Raw genomic sequence first — 16,862 nt, forward strand, 5'->3', positions numbered from 1 at the left:
GAAAAAAGATGGCCTAAGCCTGTCCTGTTGTTGCACACTGATAAAGGCCTCGGCCAAAACATTTGTGCCATCTTTTTTCCGCTCCTGTGCTGCACACAATAAAAAGAAGAGCATTTTTGAAGAATCCTTTTAGTTTTTCTTGTAGCTTTTCTTTCTCTTGGTGTGCACACTACTTTACTTGTATTTTGCAAGTCACTATTGGTCACATGCACCCTACTAAGTCGGAGAAGAGGAGCCTGGTGGAGCACAACGTTTATTTTTGCCTGTGTTTCTGTTTTTCAGAAATGTGCTCCCGGTTTCTACAGAGATGGCAGCGGGCCGTACCTTGGGCGCTGTGTCCCATGTGACTGCAACGGTCTTTCTAATGAGTGTGAAGAGAGGACAGGGAGGTGCCTGGTAAGAAAAACACTTCCAAACACTTTTTTCACTCACTCACTGACCTCATGACCACAGGTATACACACACCTATAACCAACAGCAATTACTTCAGACCTGACTCCAGCGTGAGCCACATCTTAGTCAAGAGTCTAGACCTCTCACCTCCAGGGCACCTCTGTGGGCACCCAGGTGGCACCCAACTCTGCCTGTTTACCCACAGTGTTGTGTTATGCAAACACATTAGAAGTATTATGATATAGTTCCCCTTTATGAGGCCCCTCTCTCTTATTATCCTCCCTGTTCTCCCCCTCTGTCATGGATGGGAGGATGAAACCCTAGGCATCTAAAAGCTCAGCATTCTCTATTGTGTTATGCAAGACACTCAAGACCAGGCCTGTGTGTGTGTCTCATGTGTGGATCCAAGGCCCTGGGAGCGCAGAGCCAAATGGACACACACTGCTGAACACACCCCTCTCTGCTGTGTGCATCAAAAGCACTCTTTGTGATGGACTGGCAGAGAGAAATGTCTGGCATTTTCTCTTTGCCCCCAGACTTTTGCATTCTTCCTTGTACAGTGAAAGCGTCGATGTCTGGTTGTGTTGGTACAGCTTGTCCATAAAAGACTAACTGCAGTGCAGACACAGTACTTGAGTACTGCATCCTGTACTCGTCTTCTCCCCTTCTTCTCTCCTTCACTATTCTGCACAGATACTGTACATACAGGGTGCAAGTACAGTAAAGTGGTTTAATGCAGTGATTCTCAAGCTTTTTCATATTTTCAAGGACCCTAGTTTAGTACACATTAAGGCCACGGACCCTCATTTGATGACATTTTGTCTCGGACCCAAATCTGAGAATATCTTTATTGTTAAATATGATTTTATCCACAATTCCATGGCTATCTGTATTGTAGGTAGAGAGATAACAGTTCAACTATAATCAAAATATTCAATAGTTAACGTCTTGTAAATGAAATAATGGTGATGTTTAATTATTGATCAATTTGCTGGGGGACCCTCTGGAATCCCCTCAAGGACCCCCGGTGGTTCCCGTAACCCACGTTGAGAACCACTGGTTTAATGAATAGATTGTGTCATTTTCAGAACTGTCAGTATAACACAGTTGGGGACCGGTGTGAGCGCTGCAAGGAAGGTTACTATGGAAACCCGGCTCTGAGGACCTGCAGTGTGTGCCCATGCCCATTCAGCACGCCGGCAAACAGGTGGGCGTAAAAGAAAGAACGCGACACCTCTAAACAGATGTAATTAAAAGGGATGTTCTATTCCATGAGTTAAATCATTATCTCTCTATCCCTCTCCAGTTTTGCGGTAGGTTGCAGACAAGTCTCCGGGGGATTCCAGTGTATCTGCAGAACAGGCTACAGTGGAGAGAGGTGTGAGAGGTGAGTGTCTGTATGGACAGATCGTTTCAACAGGCTAGGACATGATGGTCATGCAGATGGAGTGGAATATGGAGTAACTCACTGTAGGACCCAAGAGCCCCTTAGGCTTATTATTATTTCCCCTCTTATTCCATGTTACCCACTCATTTCTGTTTCCCGTAGGTGTGCTCCTGGTTTCTATGGTGATCCACTGACAGCAGGAGGAAGTTGTCGGCCCTGTGATTGCAATGGCAATGGTAACAACTGCGACTCCATGACTGGAGGTGAGTTTGTGCAATCACACTTTGAAACAATACATTAATGCACCATTTAATTTGACTACATTTTTTTTAGTTCAATTCAGCCATATTTAAAATTATATATCTTTCATAAATTACATTTAAATCATGTGTCCTTTACTCTTTTTCTAGTGTGCAAGAACACATTGGAGCCCAAAGACACAAACACAGATGAGCAATGCCAAGGTGAGATAATCTTTGACACTGTAACATGCAGTTTACAATAGATGGGGTATGATCATGTGTCAATCGAATCCTCTTTGTATTCCAGAGTGTGATAATTGCGCCCAGACTTTACTAAATGACCTGGAGAAGCTGGATGATGAGCTGGGAAGGATCAAGACTCAGCTGGACAATGCCTCTGTCAGCGCCTCTTCCCAAGACAGACTACAGAAGCTGGAGAAGGCCATCTCAGACACCAAGGTAGCATGGCAGTCTGCTCTGAAGGCTGCAGACAGGGGTGAAGAGCGCTGAGATGGACAGATATTTACATAGAGTCACAGATTAAGTGTAGACATGAGTGCCAGTGCACACTTCAAAGACGTGCAATTATGACAAATGCATGGCCACATACGCACAACAGTGATATCCATTGTTTTGTGTTATTTATCCATTTCAGACACAGACACAGACACAGACACACACACGCACGGTTTGGCACAGGAAGGGTGTGCTTACGCAAACATTCCAGATTCCTGCTGATAAGCGATCTCAGTGCATTTTATCCCAGAGCCTGTGTGTCAACATGTGTTAGAGACTACACCATTGGGCGCCAGTGGTCACGGTTGTGACTTGTCGTTTCTCATTCTCTCTTTATCTCAGCAATACCGCCACTTCATTTGAGTGTGCGTTAACGTGCATTTATGAGACACGAGTAAACAATTTGCACAGCACTGATTGAAAACAGCCTCCAACAGCCTCAAGCCTCAGTGTACCACCTACAGCATCTGAATTTGACATTATGCAGCTTACTTTACATTTCTGTTATTGTTCTTTCTGCAGATTCTGGTCAACAAATTCAGCTCCACCATCAAAAACCAGACGCCCAAAGTCGACCAGCTGGGGCAGGACATGCGCACTCTCAATGAGGACATCAGCTCTCTCAAAGACAAGGTAGGGTGCTGCAGATATTCCCATGATATTTTTTGACACTAATATTTTTCAGTGTGAGAAGGTATGTGAAATGTAAATGTATACTTTCCATTCAGGCAGATAAAAAGGCTGCTGATGCTGACAAGGCGGTGGCGGATGTGGAAAAAACCCACAAGAGAGCAAAGGATTTGGACTCAGAGGTTCGGAACATGCTCAAGAAAATCCAAGGTAAGGTGATTCAGTAATAAACAGTTAATTCAGTAACAGTACAACTGACTTTCTATTGCAGTCTCAATCTCTCTTGTTTTCAACTCCTTTTTGACCTCCCTATCTAATATTTTATTATTGGTTTATTGGTATGTGTGGTTTTGCAGTAAAGGCTAGTCTGATAGCCACCACACTCTGTTGATTTAATTTAAATTATTTTATTGATTATCAGAACTTAAGTATTTGTCTGTGTGTGTTTGTAGCCCTGTTGGACCAGTTGGGGGAGGCAGGCTCCAGTGCCAGTGGTGACATGCTGCCTAATGAAGACCTGGATATGATGCTGGATGAAGCTCAGCGCATGGTGAAGGAGATGGAGAAAAGGAACTTCACCCCCCAGAAGACTGCTGCCGAGAAGGAAAGAGACGAGGCCAAGAAACGTAAGATCCTTCGTCATTCAGCAGAACCTTCAGTAAATACCTCCAAAACCTTTTCCCCTCTGGAAAGCAAATTGCAAATCTATTCTCTCCCTCTTTCTCCAGTGCTAGAGCACATCAAGGCTAATGTAACTAAGCAGTGTGACCAGAACGAGGCAGCAGCAGAGAAGATTCGGGGTCTGCTGAAGGGCTACGAAGCCAAGCTGAAGGACCTGGACGAGGCTCTGAAGGAGGCTGTCGACACGGTGAAAAAAGCCAACAGCCAGAACGGACTCAACGCACAGGCGGTGAAGGATATGCTGGTAATGACACACAAGTCAAGCAGTTTATCATGTGGGCTTGTCAGTTAATGGTTGGCTACTTTGTATAGACATAACATCATACAAATAATTTTGTTTCTATCAAGATTCTGTGTTGTTTCTTTACAAAAGATAGTATAGTGGTTTATAAAAGTGCATTTCATAGCTGTGCTCTAACAGCAATGATTCATGTGATTCCTACAGAACCGTATTGATGGATTAAAAAAGGAGCGCAAGACAGTCCAGGGCCAAATGGATATGGCAAAGGGCGAGCTGAAGAAAGCGGAGGATCTGCTGAAAATGCTATCCGACAGTAAAACGGTATACTCGACATATTGTAACCTGCACATTCTTTTCCTCAACCAATGTTAGACCAGGGCTATCAAAAATAAACAGTTTAACATATTGTATTTCATTATTTCTTAGAATAAGCCAAAACATTTTTAAGTACCTATGCTATAATGAAAAACAGCCTCAGCTCACCAGTGAGCCGTCAGGTCCTAACATGCCGTCCACTCAGATAATGATCAATGTTTGTGCTCCTTATGCTATGAGGTGAGGTGGATGGCATTTCCTGAGTGCGGTATAACTTGCAGCCATTCACTTGCTGCCCTTCTGCTCTGTAGGAGTACGAACAGCTGGCAGCACAGCTGGATGGTGCCAAGACTGACTTGACCAAGAAGGTTAATGAGATCTCCCAGGCGGCAGCCAAGGAGGACATCGTGGAGAGAGCAGAGGAACATGCAGACAACCTCAGCAAGCTGGCTATGGACCTCCAGGAGTAGGTCTACTGCATATATAAGACTTATCATCTCTAGCTTAAGTTTGGATGGGTGGATTGAGGGAATTTCAAGGAAATACAGTCTCTTGTTTATGCTATTTGTGATTTGCTTGCTGGTTCCTTAACACCTACATTGCTTCATTGGTGATACTGATAACCAGGATTTAGCTCTATTCAAGCATAAACTGCTTAGTTTGCACTTGCTCATTTGAGACTATTTGAGATGTTTATGTTGGGTGCATCCATCCTCCATGTGCCATGGCAGATGGTAGATTGGAACTGATAGGTTTGCCTTGGCTCTCGTGTTTGTTTTCCACTGTTTAGTGACATGTCTGAGAGTCTAGATGCACATGTTTACCTGTGTTCCCTCTCTGTCTGGTGTTTGTTTTCCTCCTTCGTCCTGCATGACAGCGCTGTGAGGGACTCCAGTGGACGTTCTGATGTGCGTGACGCCAAAAATGCTATTGAGGCCTACAGGAACATTACAGATGCAATCAATGCTGCTGAGGCAGCAGCCAATGAGGCAAAAGATGCAGCAGACAACGCCTTGAATGTAAGCCTGACTCCACAGACTATATACTTCATACATGTGCACATTTATTGTATTGGATATAATACTTAAACAACCCTTTTCACTTTCCAAGTCCACTGTAAGAACAATATTTTTTTTCTTCTTTTAGAATGTAAAAAAGGGGGACCTAACAAAAAGAGCAAAAAACCTGAAAGAGAGTGGGAACAACCTGTTGAAGGATGCAAGGGAAGCAGAGAAAGAGCTTCAGGGTATTCAGCTCTATTCTTAAATTCTTCTTCTTAAAACAACCCAAATGCTCAATCACTAATTCCTGTTTTTTCCTTTACAGAGGCTGTTGATGACCTCACTGCCCAAAAGAAGCGTCTGAAGAATGCTGACAAGAAGAAGACAGCTTTGGAGAAGGACCTACTTGAAGCTCAGAGCGAATTAAATAATATAAAGAGAGGTAGGGCAAGTCAAAGCCATTACAGGATTAGTATGATTAGTATGATCAACTGATTGCTGTGTCTGGAAGAGACATTAATGTCCATTACCATAGCTCATATTTCCTTATTTTTATATTTCCTCCTTCCCCATCTCCACCAATCAGATGACATAGGTGGTATGATCGATGAGGCCAAGAGGAAGGCGTCCTCAGCCAATGACTCGGCCAGCAGCACCATGGACAAACTGAATGCCATCAAAGTGGAAATTGACAAGATCAATGTCACTCCCCTGGACTCCAACCTCAGCAGTGTTATGGACGATGTGGACAAGTCAGGTGAGGGTTGTGGGGCGATGTCCTCAGTCACATTAGGCAATCCTTTTCTTTTTTGTATGGTACAGGATAACCATTCTTCATGTTATATGTCATGTCATTTCTGATTTCTGTCTCTCTTGTTCTGTTTGCAGTGAAGAACCTGTTGAAAACCATCCCATCTCTGCATGATAAGATCTCAGAGGTGGAGAACCTCACCTCTCAGCTCTCCCCTATCAGCAACATAACTGAGAACATCAAGAAGATCAAAGAGCTCATCGAACAAGCCCGGGATGCAGCTAACAGGGTAGGTTCCATCTATTTATAGTATGTTTATCCATTTACTCTCCATACTGTATACCTTGAACCCAAAATCGTACAGACTTGTCCACTGTATAACATCTCTCCTCGCTGGGTTTAATGGCTTCCTTTATCCATTTCTTCTCTCCAGATTGTGGTCCCTATGAAGTTCACAGGTGATGGCCATGTGGAGCTGCGTCCCCCAAAGAATATGGAGGATCTGAAGGCCTACACAGCCATGTCTCTGATGCTGCAGAGACCTAAGGATCCTACTGATCCTAACAGAGGAGATGGAGGCCGCAGACGCAGACAGAGTGCAGACAAGGGAGACATGTTTGTGCTCTACCTTGGCAATGAAGATGTGAGTGAATGCAAACGCAGCGTTCAGAATTGACGGTTACAAGACTATTTTGGTTGAAAATGTACACAAGTTTGTGTTTGTGCACAAGGTGATAACAAACTCTCTCTCTTATAGTCCTCTAAAGACTTCATAGGTATGGCTCTCAGGAAGAATGTGCTGTACTGTGTGTACAAGCTCAATGGAGCTGAGCATGAGATCAAAACAGACTATATCACCGCATCTGCGTCTGAGCCAGCCTTCTTTGACAAAGTGGACCTATACAGGTAACTTTTTCATCTTCAGTTTACAATTGTTGTATCTTTGAACTGGCACCATAATTCTATTGAAATGTTTCAAAAATGTCTTAGTAACATTAATATTCAAGGTGAAAACAACTGAGGCTATTTGTAAGAAATTTGAAGGTTCCAAATTTGATGAAAGATTGGATATTTTATAACATACAGTGTGTGTCATGATTTAGAATTTACCAAGACGCAGAGGTGGTCCTCACCAAACTCTTCACAACCAACAAACCTGACGCTCCAAAGCCGAGCACCAAGCAAGGAGAGGAGACCAAGAACCTTCTGAACCTCAGCCCCAGTGATGTGGTCTTCTACGTTGGAGGCTATCCCACCAACTTCACTGTAAGCTCCCAAAGACATCATCAGCCAGCTTGATATTCTGAGTACAGGAAACAAGCACTGCAGTTCTGAGATGTTTGTAACTAGTATGCATTTTGATTAATATAAAATACCATACTTTTCTCTATTTTGTTTCTCCTCAGCCACCAGCATCTCTCAACTACCCCATGTACAAGGGCTGCATCGAGTTCTCCTCCTTCAACGACAGATTCATCAGTCTCTATAATTTCCAAAAGGCTGTGAAGATCAATTTGGAGACTCCGTGCAAGAGGTAGGCCCTGAGCATGATTAGTGTTAAAGCCACTCTGGTAGCATTTTTGAAGTTGTAAAATGCTTTGCAATTTCAAGAGAACAAACACAGACTTGTATCAGTAGTAGAGTCTTTAAAACGCACACATGCAGTTAGTTGTTTTCTCAAAGCACAACTAAATGTACTAAGGTGGAGACTTGATGGGAAGACATTAATTCCATGGAGCAAGCAAATTTCTTAGATGTGAATTTTCTGACAGAATTTTCTGACTGAATCCATCTTCTACGCAGGTATGTACCTCCAATAGATTTTGACTTCTTTGAAGGCACTGGATATGCCAAGCTGACTATAGATAAACCAACGGTCAGCTTAATCAGGACTCAGTACACAGTCTCCACTCGTGCTGAGAATGGACTGCTCTTCTACATAGGAAATGAGGTAAATCATTGTTTATAAATTTGCAGTTATTTTATTAATTTTGATGTCTTTGATGTATTTTTCAATAGAACTAAAAGTGTTGTTGGCATGAATTTCATCATTATTCTATTTCCTCTACTACATAGGAGAAATACTACAGTGTGACAACTGAGAGGGGCTATGTTGTTGTACATAGTAACTTGCTCCCATCACCAGTTCGAAGTAACAGCAAAGTGTTCCCAGTGGTAAGGAGCTCTAATTTTATTCTCTGCAATCAATCAAGCTCCTTCTTGACAGTCACCTTTACTCAACCAGATGACATCCCACATGGGTAACCTGCGATGAAATTAGAATTATTAATTCAACGACATCTTGCTCCTCTTTCCTCTCTTCAGATGGCTGATTTGGCAGAAATCTACATTATTATAGAGGGAATTGGAAGAAAGGAGATCAAAGTCCGCGTGGCAAATCAAGAGGCGGTCAAAGCCAATGTTCAGTATACCATAGGAGAATTTACAGAATGCTACATTGGTGGTGTACCACAAGACTTGAGGGAAAAGTATGTGATTATCGACTTTCATCAAAATCAAATCATTATGTTGATTGTGCTACTGCATGTGCATGTGCTTAGACAGTGAACTGCTTCCCACTTCAGAGAGAATAACTTGATTTCCTGTTCATTTTCACAGAAATAACATCACCGCACAACCCCTCAAAGGATGCTTGAGGAATGTGAAGCTGAATAACGAGTTCAAAACCTTTGCAGAGAAAGTAGGCATCAGCCGTGGTTGTCCCAGAGATGTCTTGGTAAGATGTTAACCTCAACGTGCCAAAACTGTTCCCAATTTGTCCTGTCCTATCATATAACTGCCCAAAACACAGTTTAGTTTATGTGCTAACCCAGTCATGTCCTTGTTCTTGTCCAGGTTCCTCGTAAAGCAGAGTTCAGCTTGGGGAGCTCCCTGTCAACTGACCTCAGCGGCTTTAGCCTGGCTAATGATGTTACTGTCTCACTCGGCTTCAAGAGCACAGAGAACCAGGGTCTCCTTCTGCAGAACAAAGAGTCGGTCAGTCCTTCACTTACTCTGTCTTTCTGTCTCTTTATTCCTTGTATTGCACGGTAAGGTTTGAAATGTGATTTTGTGATTTGCCTGAGACAACAGGCAGAACCAACCAGGTCAGACTTTTCTCTCACAATTAAACTCTTTATCTTATTTTTCTGTTTTCTCTATTTTCCAGGCCACTGGGATTGAACTGGCTTTGGTAAATGGCTATGTGGTTCTCAAGTTCAAAGACAAGGCCTGGAAATCTAACAAAAAATACCAGGATGGCCAGTGGCATTATTTGACTGTAGCCAAAAGAGCTGACAGGTATAGTGACCCTTATTTTGTGCAAATATCCATAATAGATATAAAGAAGTAATGATTTTACATTCAAATCTCTAATAAATTAATGTGACTATCCATAGATATTTGACATTATTTTGACAACCTTCTGGTCTGACTATAGCAATTAATGATCGGTGCTACAGCTAATATACAATAAATGCTACGATCGTGTTTCCAAACAGGATTGAGTTCCTTATCGATGATGAGGATGCTGGCCAGCTGCAGGCTTCCAGCACTGCCATAGCTGACACAGGCGCCGCTGTGTTCCTCGGAAAAGACACTTTCAAAGGCTGCCTTTCCAACCTCTACACCAGACGGTAATCTTTCTTAACTGCGTATTATAAAGAGATTTGTTATCGTTGTAGTCACACTAGCCGCTGCAGTGATAGTTTGCATAGTGTATAAGGTTTAACTTCATTTGGTGTTTGTCGTCTGAGCCATGCGGTGTGCTTGTTCTTCTTGCAGGCCACAAAATCTGTACAGAGCTGAGGACTTGAGCCAGTTTGCCGCCTCTGGAAACGTGCTGCTGGATGTGTGTACCACTGACAGACCCCCCCAACTGATGCTGGACCGCAACACTAACAAGGTGAGGATTTGTCTTACATGCACACACACACACACTGCAAAAATATCCATCTTAATAAGTCATTTATTCTAGCTTTATAGTTTTCTAACTTTGTTTTTGTTAAAACAAGTGAAGAATCTGCCATTTGGGTGAAATACTTTTACTTTTTTCCAAGCAAATCAACTAGATTAAAACATTTTCTTGAAGCAAATTACATTATTGTGATACTAGTGGAACAATCCACCTTATTTCAAGATATAGAAAAATATTGTGATGATTGTCAGAACTAGCCAGTGTACCGTATAACCATGATAACTTGATTGATTCCACTCACTAGCAGGAAGACATAAACAGCTTTATTTTCCCCTTTGTAACTTTCATAAATTAGCACTGTGAAAGAATCTTTTACCATTGCTGAATGTGAATGAATGGTTAGTCCCATATCGCATCCACAGTGTCTCTGTGTTTTGTTGACATTGTTTACATTGTGTTTTGCTGCCTCATTTCCAGAGATGAAGAAGGAGAAGGATGCCCTAAGACCTGCTGATATTGACAAGAATCTGATATTGACATGAAATAACTGGAAGCTTGCACTTTTCAATGTTCTGTTGTTTTTGCACATGCTCATTCATTTCCAATGTACTTCATTGACAAAAAAAAGACTGTTGCATGAACATTCCAATTATCATAACTATTATTAAATGTATTCTATTTCACCATAATTGTCTATTCTATTGAAAAATTCCAGTTCTCACAAACAAAAACAGTGTTATGTGAATAACAATCCTAAAATCATCTCATGTCTGTTCTCTTTTTTTCATGTAAATCAGTAATAAGCCATCTTTCTAACCGGTCATTCGCAAGCATGGTCCCTCTAATTCAGTATTATCACACCTAAGGGCCACACTCAAACACAAACATTCCTGATTATGAGCACAAATGGTAATTTCACTGCCTGATAAAATTACTAATCATCCTGACCGAGCACAGTAGCTTTCACTATTAAAACTGTTACCATTCAATGCACACAAGGACCTACATTATGATGTGTAATGAATTACGATCCTGGATTGAAATAGTAAATAGTAAATAAATAGTACTGGTATTTCATGAGATATGTGACTAGAAACAGTGCAATATTTCAGGCCCAGCTGCATTGTCATTCAGTTATCATTCTCATCCCATGTTCTCATAAGCATGACCACACCACCTTCAAATCACTGGCACCCCTTCATACCCAGATTCATTTGCCAGGCTCAGTAAATGTGTCATTTGGAATTAGTGCCACTGAATGAGGGGGGCATATCATGACTACAATCATCTATCCTCATAGTACCCCCACCCACAACAGATCGCCTGAATAATACATTAATTCATGAATAATACATTAATTCAAAAAGGTGAATTGCAATAATCAGTTGACACTAAAGGCCAAACCTCAATGCAAATGCAACCAAAGGGGTAGAGATAACACAGAAAGTCAAAATATAGGAATTGAGGTAATTATGCTCTGAAATTCATTAATGATTGATGGGTTTATCATATATTAGGGAGATGTACTAAGAAACAAATCTCTAATCACCCTGTGTATAATATGGTGATTTTTTGGTGTAACCCTACCCTCATCCAGAAATGGTATTTTCTATAATATTAAGATTACACGATCCATTTCAGAAAAGTCCTCATGTCTATCTGTTTACAATCTTACAATCTATTGCAACCCATAGACAATCTCAGGTGCATCTGTTATCTGCAGCTGTATCCCAAAACTCAAATCGCTTATATTTGTTAATATTATCAAGATTACTACACTCATTCTCCTCCTCATATCAAACACCTACCAAACACACCTAGTAAGGATGAGGGTTGTGCTATGATTTCATACGAAGCATAATCTAATCTAGTAGAAAACTTTCTGAAATCAAAAAGAAGCATTTAGGATTTTATTGTAGCAATTTGTAGCTGTAATTACAGTGTCCCCATCAAACAGAAAACTCATGATTGATATTAATGCTTGATCATGTTTCCTGGCCTTTGACCCATATTGACCACCACAATAATAGTTATAAGTGACGCCATCTAGATCATCAGGCTATGATTTGCTATCGTCATATTGATTGTCATTTTTCAATTTCAATATCTTCAATATCTTTCATTTTTCAATATCAGTTTTCTCAAAACTACCACATTCTGTCTGTTGACCCTAAGTGAGAGACATCTAATTGTGTACAGCATCATAGAAGATGCCACAAAGACTAAGATGAGAGCAGGCACATACATTTTCTCAGTGTCGAACATGTTCTTAATGTTCTCACCTGTGGATAAGGCTGAGCGTAGGAAGCCTGGCACCTGATTTCTTTTCACTTTCATGTCTGTGGAGCATCAATCCATTTTTTTCTGTCTATTAAATAAGTTTGTCATTATTGTACGCCTTCTTGTACATTCCCATCCTCATTCACTGACAGAGTGGAACCCAGCTGGAGACAGAGAGGTGTGAGCTAGCAACGACGTAGAATCAAGTTTGTACCTTTTACTGAGTATTTCTCTGCTGTTTATATTTGTCTGTGCTGTGGTAGGATGGTGTTACGGAGGCAGTAAATGACAGTCTATCTGCGTGTTCACTGCCAGCCCTGGTCCAACATGCCTATCACATGGGGGGTCCTGTCAGCAGCCTGAGCTACAGCCTTCCACCACAGGCCCTGCAGCCAAAGTGAGTAGACCATCTCACTGCTGCTGCACCATTTCATAGCACAAACACACACATACACACACACACACACACACTCTCCTTTCAGTGGAAGATCCTTCCAAAGCAAAGTGTGCTTGGCTGTATCCACAATTTCAAGATGAATGCCACACTTGAATACCTTTCTTTATCCTCCCAAGGCCCCACTTCTCTCTAGATGTCAGGACCCGGTCTGCTGAGGGCCTGCTGTTCTTTGCTGCCACCACAGGAGGGCGCTCTCACCTGGCTCTTTACATGTCCAAGGGCAGGATCAGACTGTCTGTAGGCAAACACAAGGAGATCTTCAACCGGGAGAAGTACAACGATGGGAAGTGGCACTCGGTCAGTGGTCTGCTTCATATAATAATAACGTACTGTGTTTTGAGACGAAACCAAAGCACCATTTTACACTGTTGCCACAAAACCAATGAAGCCACATTGCAGTATTTCATGAAACGCTTTGTCATTAGTTTTTTTGTATGGTGACTCTACTGCCTGCAGGTCATATTCAGCTTGGAGAGGAAGAGGTTCCGGCTGGTTGTAGATGGAATCAGGGCCCAGGACGGTCAGCTGACAAATGATGAGGTGGCGTCCATGGAGTTCATGTCACCTCTGTCCCTTGGCAGCGCCCCTGACTCCCTTCACAAAGAATTAAAGGTGAACAATCCACAGTGGCCAATGCACACAAGCAGCCTCAGTCACAAATTATAGTTTCTAGTATTTTTTATTATTATTATTTGTTTTTACTTTCAGTGGAAGAACCTTCCAAAGCAAAGTGTGTTGGGCTGTGTCCGCAGTTTCAAGATGAATGGCACACCACTGCCAGAACCAACCGCCAATCGTGGCGCTGGCCCTTGCTTTGAGGGGCAGACACAGAGCGGGGCTTATTTCTCAGGGAAAGGAGCACATGTCATTATCAGTGAGTACACTACTCTGATAATACTGGCAGAGGATATTATTGATTTGAGAACTTAAAGGGGCATCAAGAAATGTCTTCAATTAAAATGGGTGGGACTAATCGTTGAGTATTTTTTATTTATTAACAAACCTATCGAATCCCCACAGACATGATTATAATGTGCAATGGGGCAGAAAAATCTTACTTATTTCCCCTTCAACGTTATTCCTTCTACCGATGGTGTTGATAGTTATAGTCATGGATTATAATGTTGACAACGATTACAATGATGACAATGTTGATGATGACATCACTTTCCCGTATTTCAGATGACTCCTATGTTGTGGGCTCTAGCTTTGAGCTGCTGTTTGACATCCGCCCAAGGAGTCTGACTGGAATGCTGCTTCATGTTGACTCCAGCAGGACCCGGCATGGACCCACTATGGGCCACTATCTCAGCATCTACATGCTCAGAGGAGAGGTGAGGCCTCGTAAGGCTGGGACATCATGTGCTTTTTCTTGCCAGCTACTAATTTAAAGCCCCAAACACAATCAGTTTTTGGAAAACACTGGCTCTTGGACTTCAGTAGGACTTGCTGAAAAACATCTCTAAATGTCTGTGCTTGCATCAAGAGCTCATTCAGTCAATTTGAGAGTGAAATAAATGTCTACATTCCTATGTAATAAACATAGTCAGTAGTTATTTGCAGTAGCAATTGTGACTTATGTGCTTGTTGGGCCTTTATAATAACACATACAAATATGTTGTAAATTCATACTTGACTTAAATGAACAGGTGATTTTACTTGTATTGCAAACCCTATACATCTCATTAGATCCACTGTGTTTGGACAAACTCTCATAATCTGCAGGTAGTGGCACAGGTGAACAATGGAGAAGGGGAATTCAGGGTGTCAGTCCTGCCCAAGACTACCTTGTGTGACGGAACGTTCCATAAAATTTCAGGTAAAACGCATGCAGTCACTTTTAACAGGATCATCAGCACAAACTGAGATTGTTGCCTAAGCACCAAAGACACTGATTTATCTTACTTTGTAATAAGTGACTGTCCGTGTCTCTTCTAGTGATCAAGAGGAAAAATGTTGTGCAACTGCATGTGGACACATTGGGCAATTACAAGATCGGGCCACCATCTTCCCCCACCACTTTGACCAAAGACCCCCTGTATGTGGGTGGCATTCCTGGTGAGTGCTAAGGGGAAATTGGCAGATGCTGAACTGACCTATCATTTAGTTGGTTAGTTGGCCCGTTATGTATCTATCTAGTTAGTTCATGCCAGATAACAGGCACTCAGACAACTGCACAAGAATAAAATACATTTGTAAAAAAAGATAGATAGATAGATAGATAGATGTCTGTTTTGTGAGCAAACATTAACATGGAAATTAATAAAACCAGTGAATTTGACATGAGTCCTAGAAAAGTGATGAATCAGCAAAATATGGCTACCAAATATCTCAGTAAAGATCGATAGACAGACAGACAGACAGACAGGCAGACAGACAGACAGACAGAATAATAAAATGCAGTCAAATGAGCTGGAACGATGAAATCACTCACAAGTTCACCACATGTAACTTTCTGCTGCAGAGACGTCCATGCACCACACCCTCCCTGTCACATCATCCTTTGTGGGATGCATCCAGGACATGAGGATCAACGGCGACCCGGTCTCCTTCGACAGGCTGCCGGGGGTGTTTGGTCCCGTCAACCTCAGAGAGTGTCCAGCAGGCTGACCCAAAGCATCTCACTACATCCTCACCAAACCTTGGGACCATGTCCACTGGCAACCATGTGCAATCTGTTACCAAGACAGAGAATGTGTATATGTGTAAGAATGTATATATTATGAGTGCGTTTGAATGTGAGTATGTACAGTAAGAGTGTGTGTATGTGTGTGTGTGTGTGTGTGTGTATACAATGGAGATATGAGCAGCGGCTTACAGAATCATAATATTTGTTGCTCTGTTAAACATTTCTATATTTATTTTGTGATAAAAAATCATGTATTGCGTCACCATTTTATGAATGCATATTCTAATAGATGTTTTACAATCTGGTTTGTAGATGTGTCGGTGCATTTATTCTCTATCTACAATCAAATGCTACTGAATATGGTTGTGATAGGTCAGGGCTGCATTATCACCACCCTGCAGTATGAGCAACCCCGCACTTTAAGAAAACCAATTATATGCCATTTGTGATGGTGCTTTAATGGTGATCGGCATTATTAGTTGACATCTTTCTTCAACTCATTCTTTGGACTCAAAAGTTTGTGTTAGAATAATTTGCAGTTTAAATCCATGGTGCTCAAGTCAGAGTCTTTATGTGAGCATGTATACTTCTGCATGTTAACTGGTTTGAGTAGACATGGACTCTTCACACAGGCTTTGAAATCACATGGTTTTACACGTGTTGTATTGCCATTGTCATTAACTCATATTCCATTTTGCATTCCTATGCATGCATAGAGATGTTGTGTGTGGTTGTGAATGTTGGTTACAACAGAAAAAAATATGTATTTAATTTTCTGGAGCATTGTCTGTCAAATTTTGCCAAATTTTATTTATAGTTAGCATTAGTCTCAAAGTTCTGACCGGTCATGTTTGGGACCATTTAGCCCATATTACTAGAATATGTTTTTTAGTAAAATAAGAAAAACAAAATGGTTTTATTTTGATTCCCCAGCAAGTGTATACCTCAGTGCTTTGTACATTTGTGCTAAAATTTGTGAAAGAAAAAAAAAAACATGCATGATTATTGGACATATTCTTTACATGCATTCCTGTATAGTTTATAGTGTATATTCATGTGTGAACCCTTTTATAACCTGTGCTTTATAAATATTGTATGCCATGAGTAGATCTTGAGAAAGGTCTTTATGAAACACGACATACTAAATCTGATTTATTTTGCTGTTGCATCCCTCTGTTTACATTAAATACAATGTTCATTGTTGCCTTGTGATCATGGTGACAAGTAACAGATTTCATGCAATGGGACATTTAGGGTATTTTATAGAAGTCCGTGAATAATTGTTGAATAACTTTTGAGATTTCATATAGACGAATATAATTTGCAATTCTGTGAGTAGGTCTCATATTTAATGCTATGCTGATTCAAATCCCCGGGTGTAAATTTAAATAGTGTCGATTTATCTTCATATTTTATAGGCCTA

General features: G+C 41.3%; 1 protein-coding gene across 1 annotated transcript in view; it reads left to right on the forward strand.

The window, feature by feature from the left end:
* The window catches only part of LOC139912913 (laminin subunit alpha-3-like), a 59,143-nt gene extending 43,400 nt beyond the window's left edge, over positions 1 to 15,743 (forward strand). The window contains exons 41-77 of the mRNA XM_071900837.2: positions 283 to 396; positions 1,482 to 1,600; positions 1,700 to 1,780; positions 1,943 to 2,043; positions 2,191 to 2,244; positions 2,330 to 2,481; positions 3,061 to 3,171; positions 3,267 to 3,378; positions 3,621 to 3,794; positions 3,897 to 4,093; positions 4,295 to 4,411; positions 4,717 to 4,871; positions 5,283 to 5,424; positions 5,552 to 5,651; positions 5,732 to 5,848; positions 5,993 to 6,163; positions 6,295 to 6,446; positions 6,591 to 6,800; positions 6,915 to 7,063; positions 7,261 to 7,423; positions 7,564 to 7,691; positions 7,961 to 8,108; positions 8,234 to 8,332; positions 8,483 to 8,646; positions 8,777 to 8,894; positions 9,014 to 9,154; positions 9,327 to 9,457; positions 9,658 to 9,792; positions 9,941 to 10,061; positions 12,617 to 12,750; positions 12,927 to 13,107; positions 13,267 to 13,422; positions 13,519 to 13,684; positions 13,993 to 14,144; positions 14,536 to 14,629; positions 14,749 to 14,868; positions 15,275 to 15,743. Coding sequence (XP_071756938.2) covers positions 283 to 396; positions 1,482 to 1,600; positions 1,700 to 1,780; positions 1,943 to 2,043; positions 2,191 to 2,244; positions 2,330 to 2,481; positions 3,061 to 3,171; positions 3,267 to 3,378; positions 3,621 to 3,794; positions 3,897 to 4,093; positions 4,295 to 4,411; positions 4,717 to 4,871; positions 5,283 to 5,424; positions 5,552 to 5,651; positions 5,732 to 5,848; positions 5,993 to 6,163; positions 6,295 to 6,446; positions 6,591 to 6,800; positions 6,915 to 7,063; positions 7,261 to 7,423; positions 7,564 to 7,691; positions 7,961 to 8,108; positions 8,234 to 8,332; positions 8,483 to 8,646; positions 8,777 to 8,894; positions 9,014 to 9,154; positions 9,327 to 9,457; positions 9,658 to 9,792; positions 9,941 to 10,061; positions 12,617 to 12,750; positions 12,927 to 13,107; positions 13,267 to 13,422; positions 13,519 to 13,684; positions 13,993 to 14,144; positions 14,536 to 14,629; positions 14,749 to 14,868; positions 15,275 to 15,420 — 5,025 coding nt within the window. The 3' untranslated portion in view covers positions 15,421 to 15,743. The remainder of the gene's footprint in view (positions 1 to 282; positions 397 to 1,481; positions 1,601 to 1,699; positions 1,781 to 1,942; positions 2,044 to 2,190; positions 2,245 to 2,329; positions 2,482 to 3,060; positions 3,172 to 3,266; positions 3,379 to 3,620; positions 3,795 to 3,896; positions 4,094 to 4,294; positions 4,412 to 4,716; positions 4,872 to 5,282; positions 5,425 to 5,551; positions 5,652 to 5,731; positions 5,849 to 5,992; positions 6,164 to 6,294; positions 6,447 to 6,590; positions 6,801 to 6,914; positions 7,064 to 7,260; positions 7,424 to 7,563; positions 7,692 to 7,960; positions 8,109 to 8,233; positions 8,333 to 8,482; positions 8,647 to 8,776; positions 8,895 to 9,013; positions 9,155 to 9,326; positions 9,458 to 9,657; positions 9,793 to 9,940; positions 10,062 to 12,616; positions 12,751 to 12,926; positions 13,108 to 13,266; positions 13,423 to 13,518; positions 13,685 to 13,992; positions 14,145 to 14,535; positions 14,630 to 14,748; positions 14,869 to 15,274) is intronic.
* The last annotated feature ends 1,119 nt before the right edge of the window (positions 15,744 to 16,862 follow it).

The sequence above is a fragment of the Centroberyx gerrardi genome, chromosome 13 (genome assembly GCF_048128805.1).
Source record: "Centroberyx gerrardi isolate f3 chromosome 13, fCenGer3.hap1.cur.20231027, whole genome shotgun sequence".
Classification (NCBI taxonomy): Eukaryota; Metazoa; Chordata; class Actinopteri; order Beryciformes; family Berycidae; genus Centroberyx; species Centroberyx gerrardi.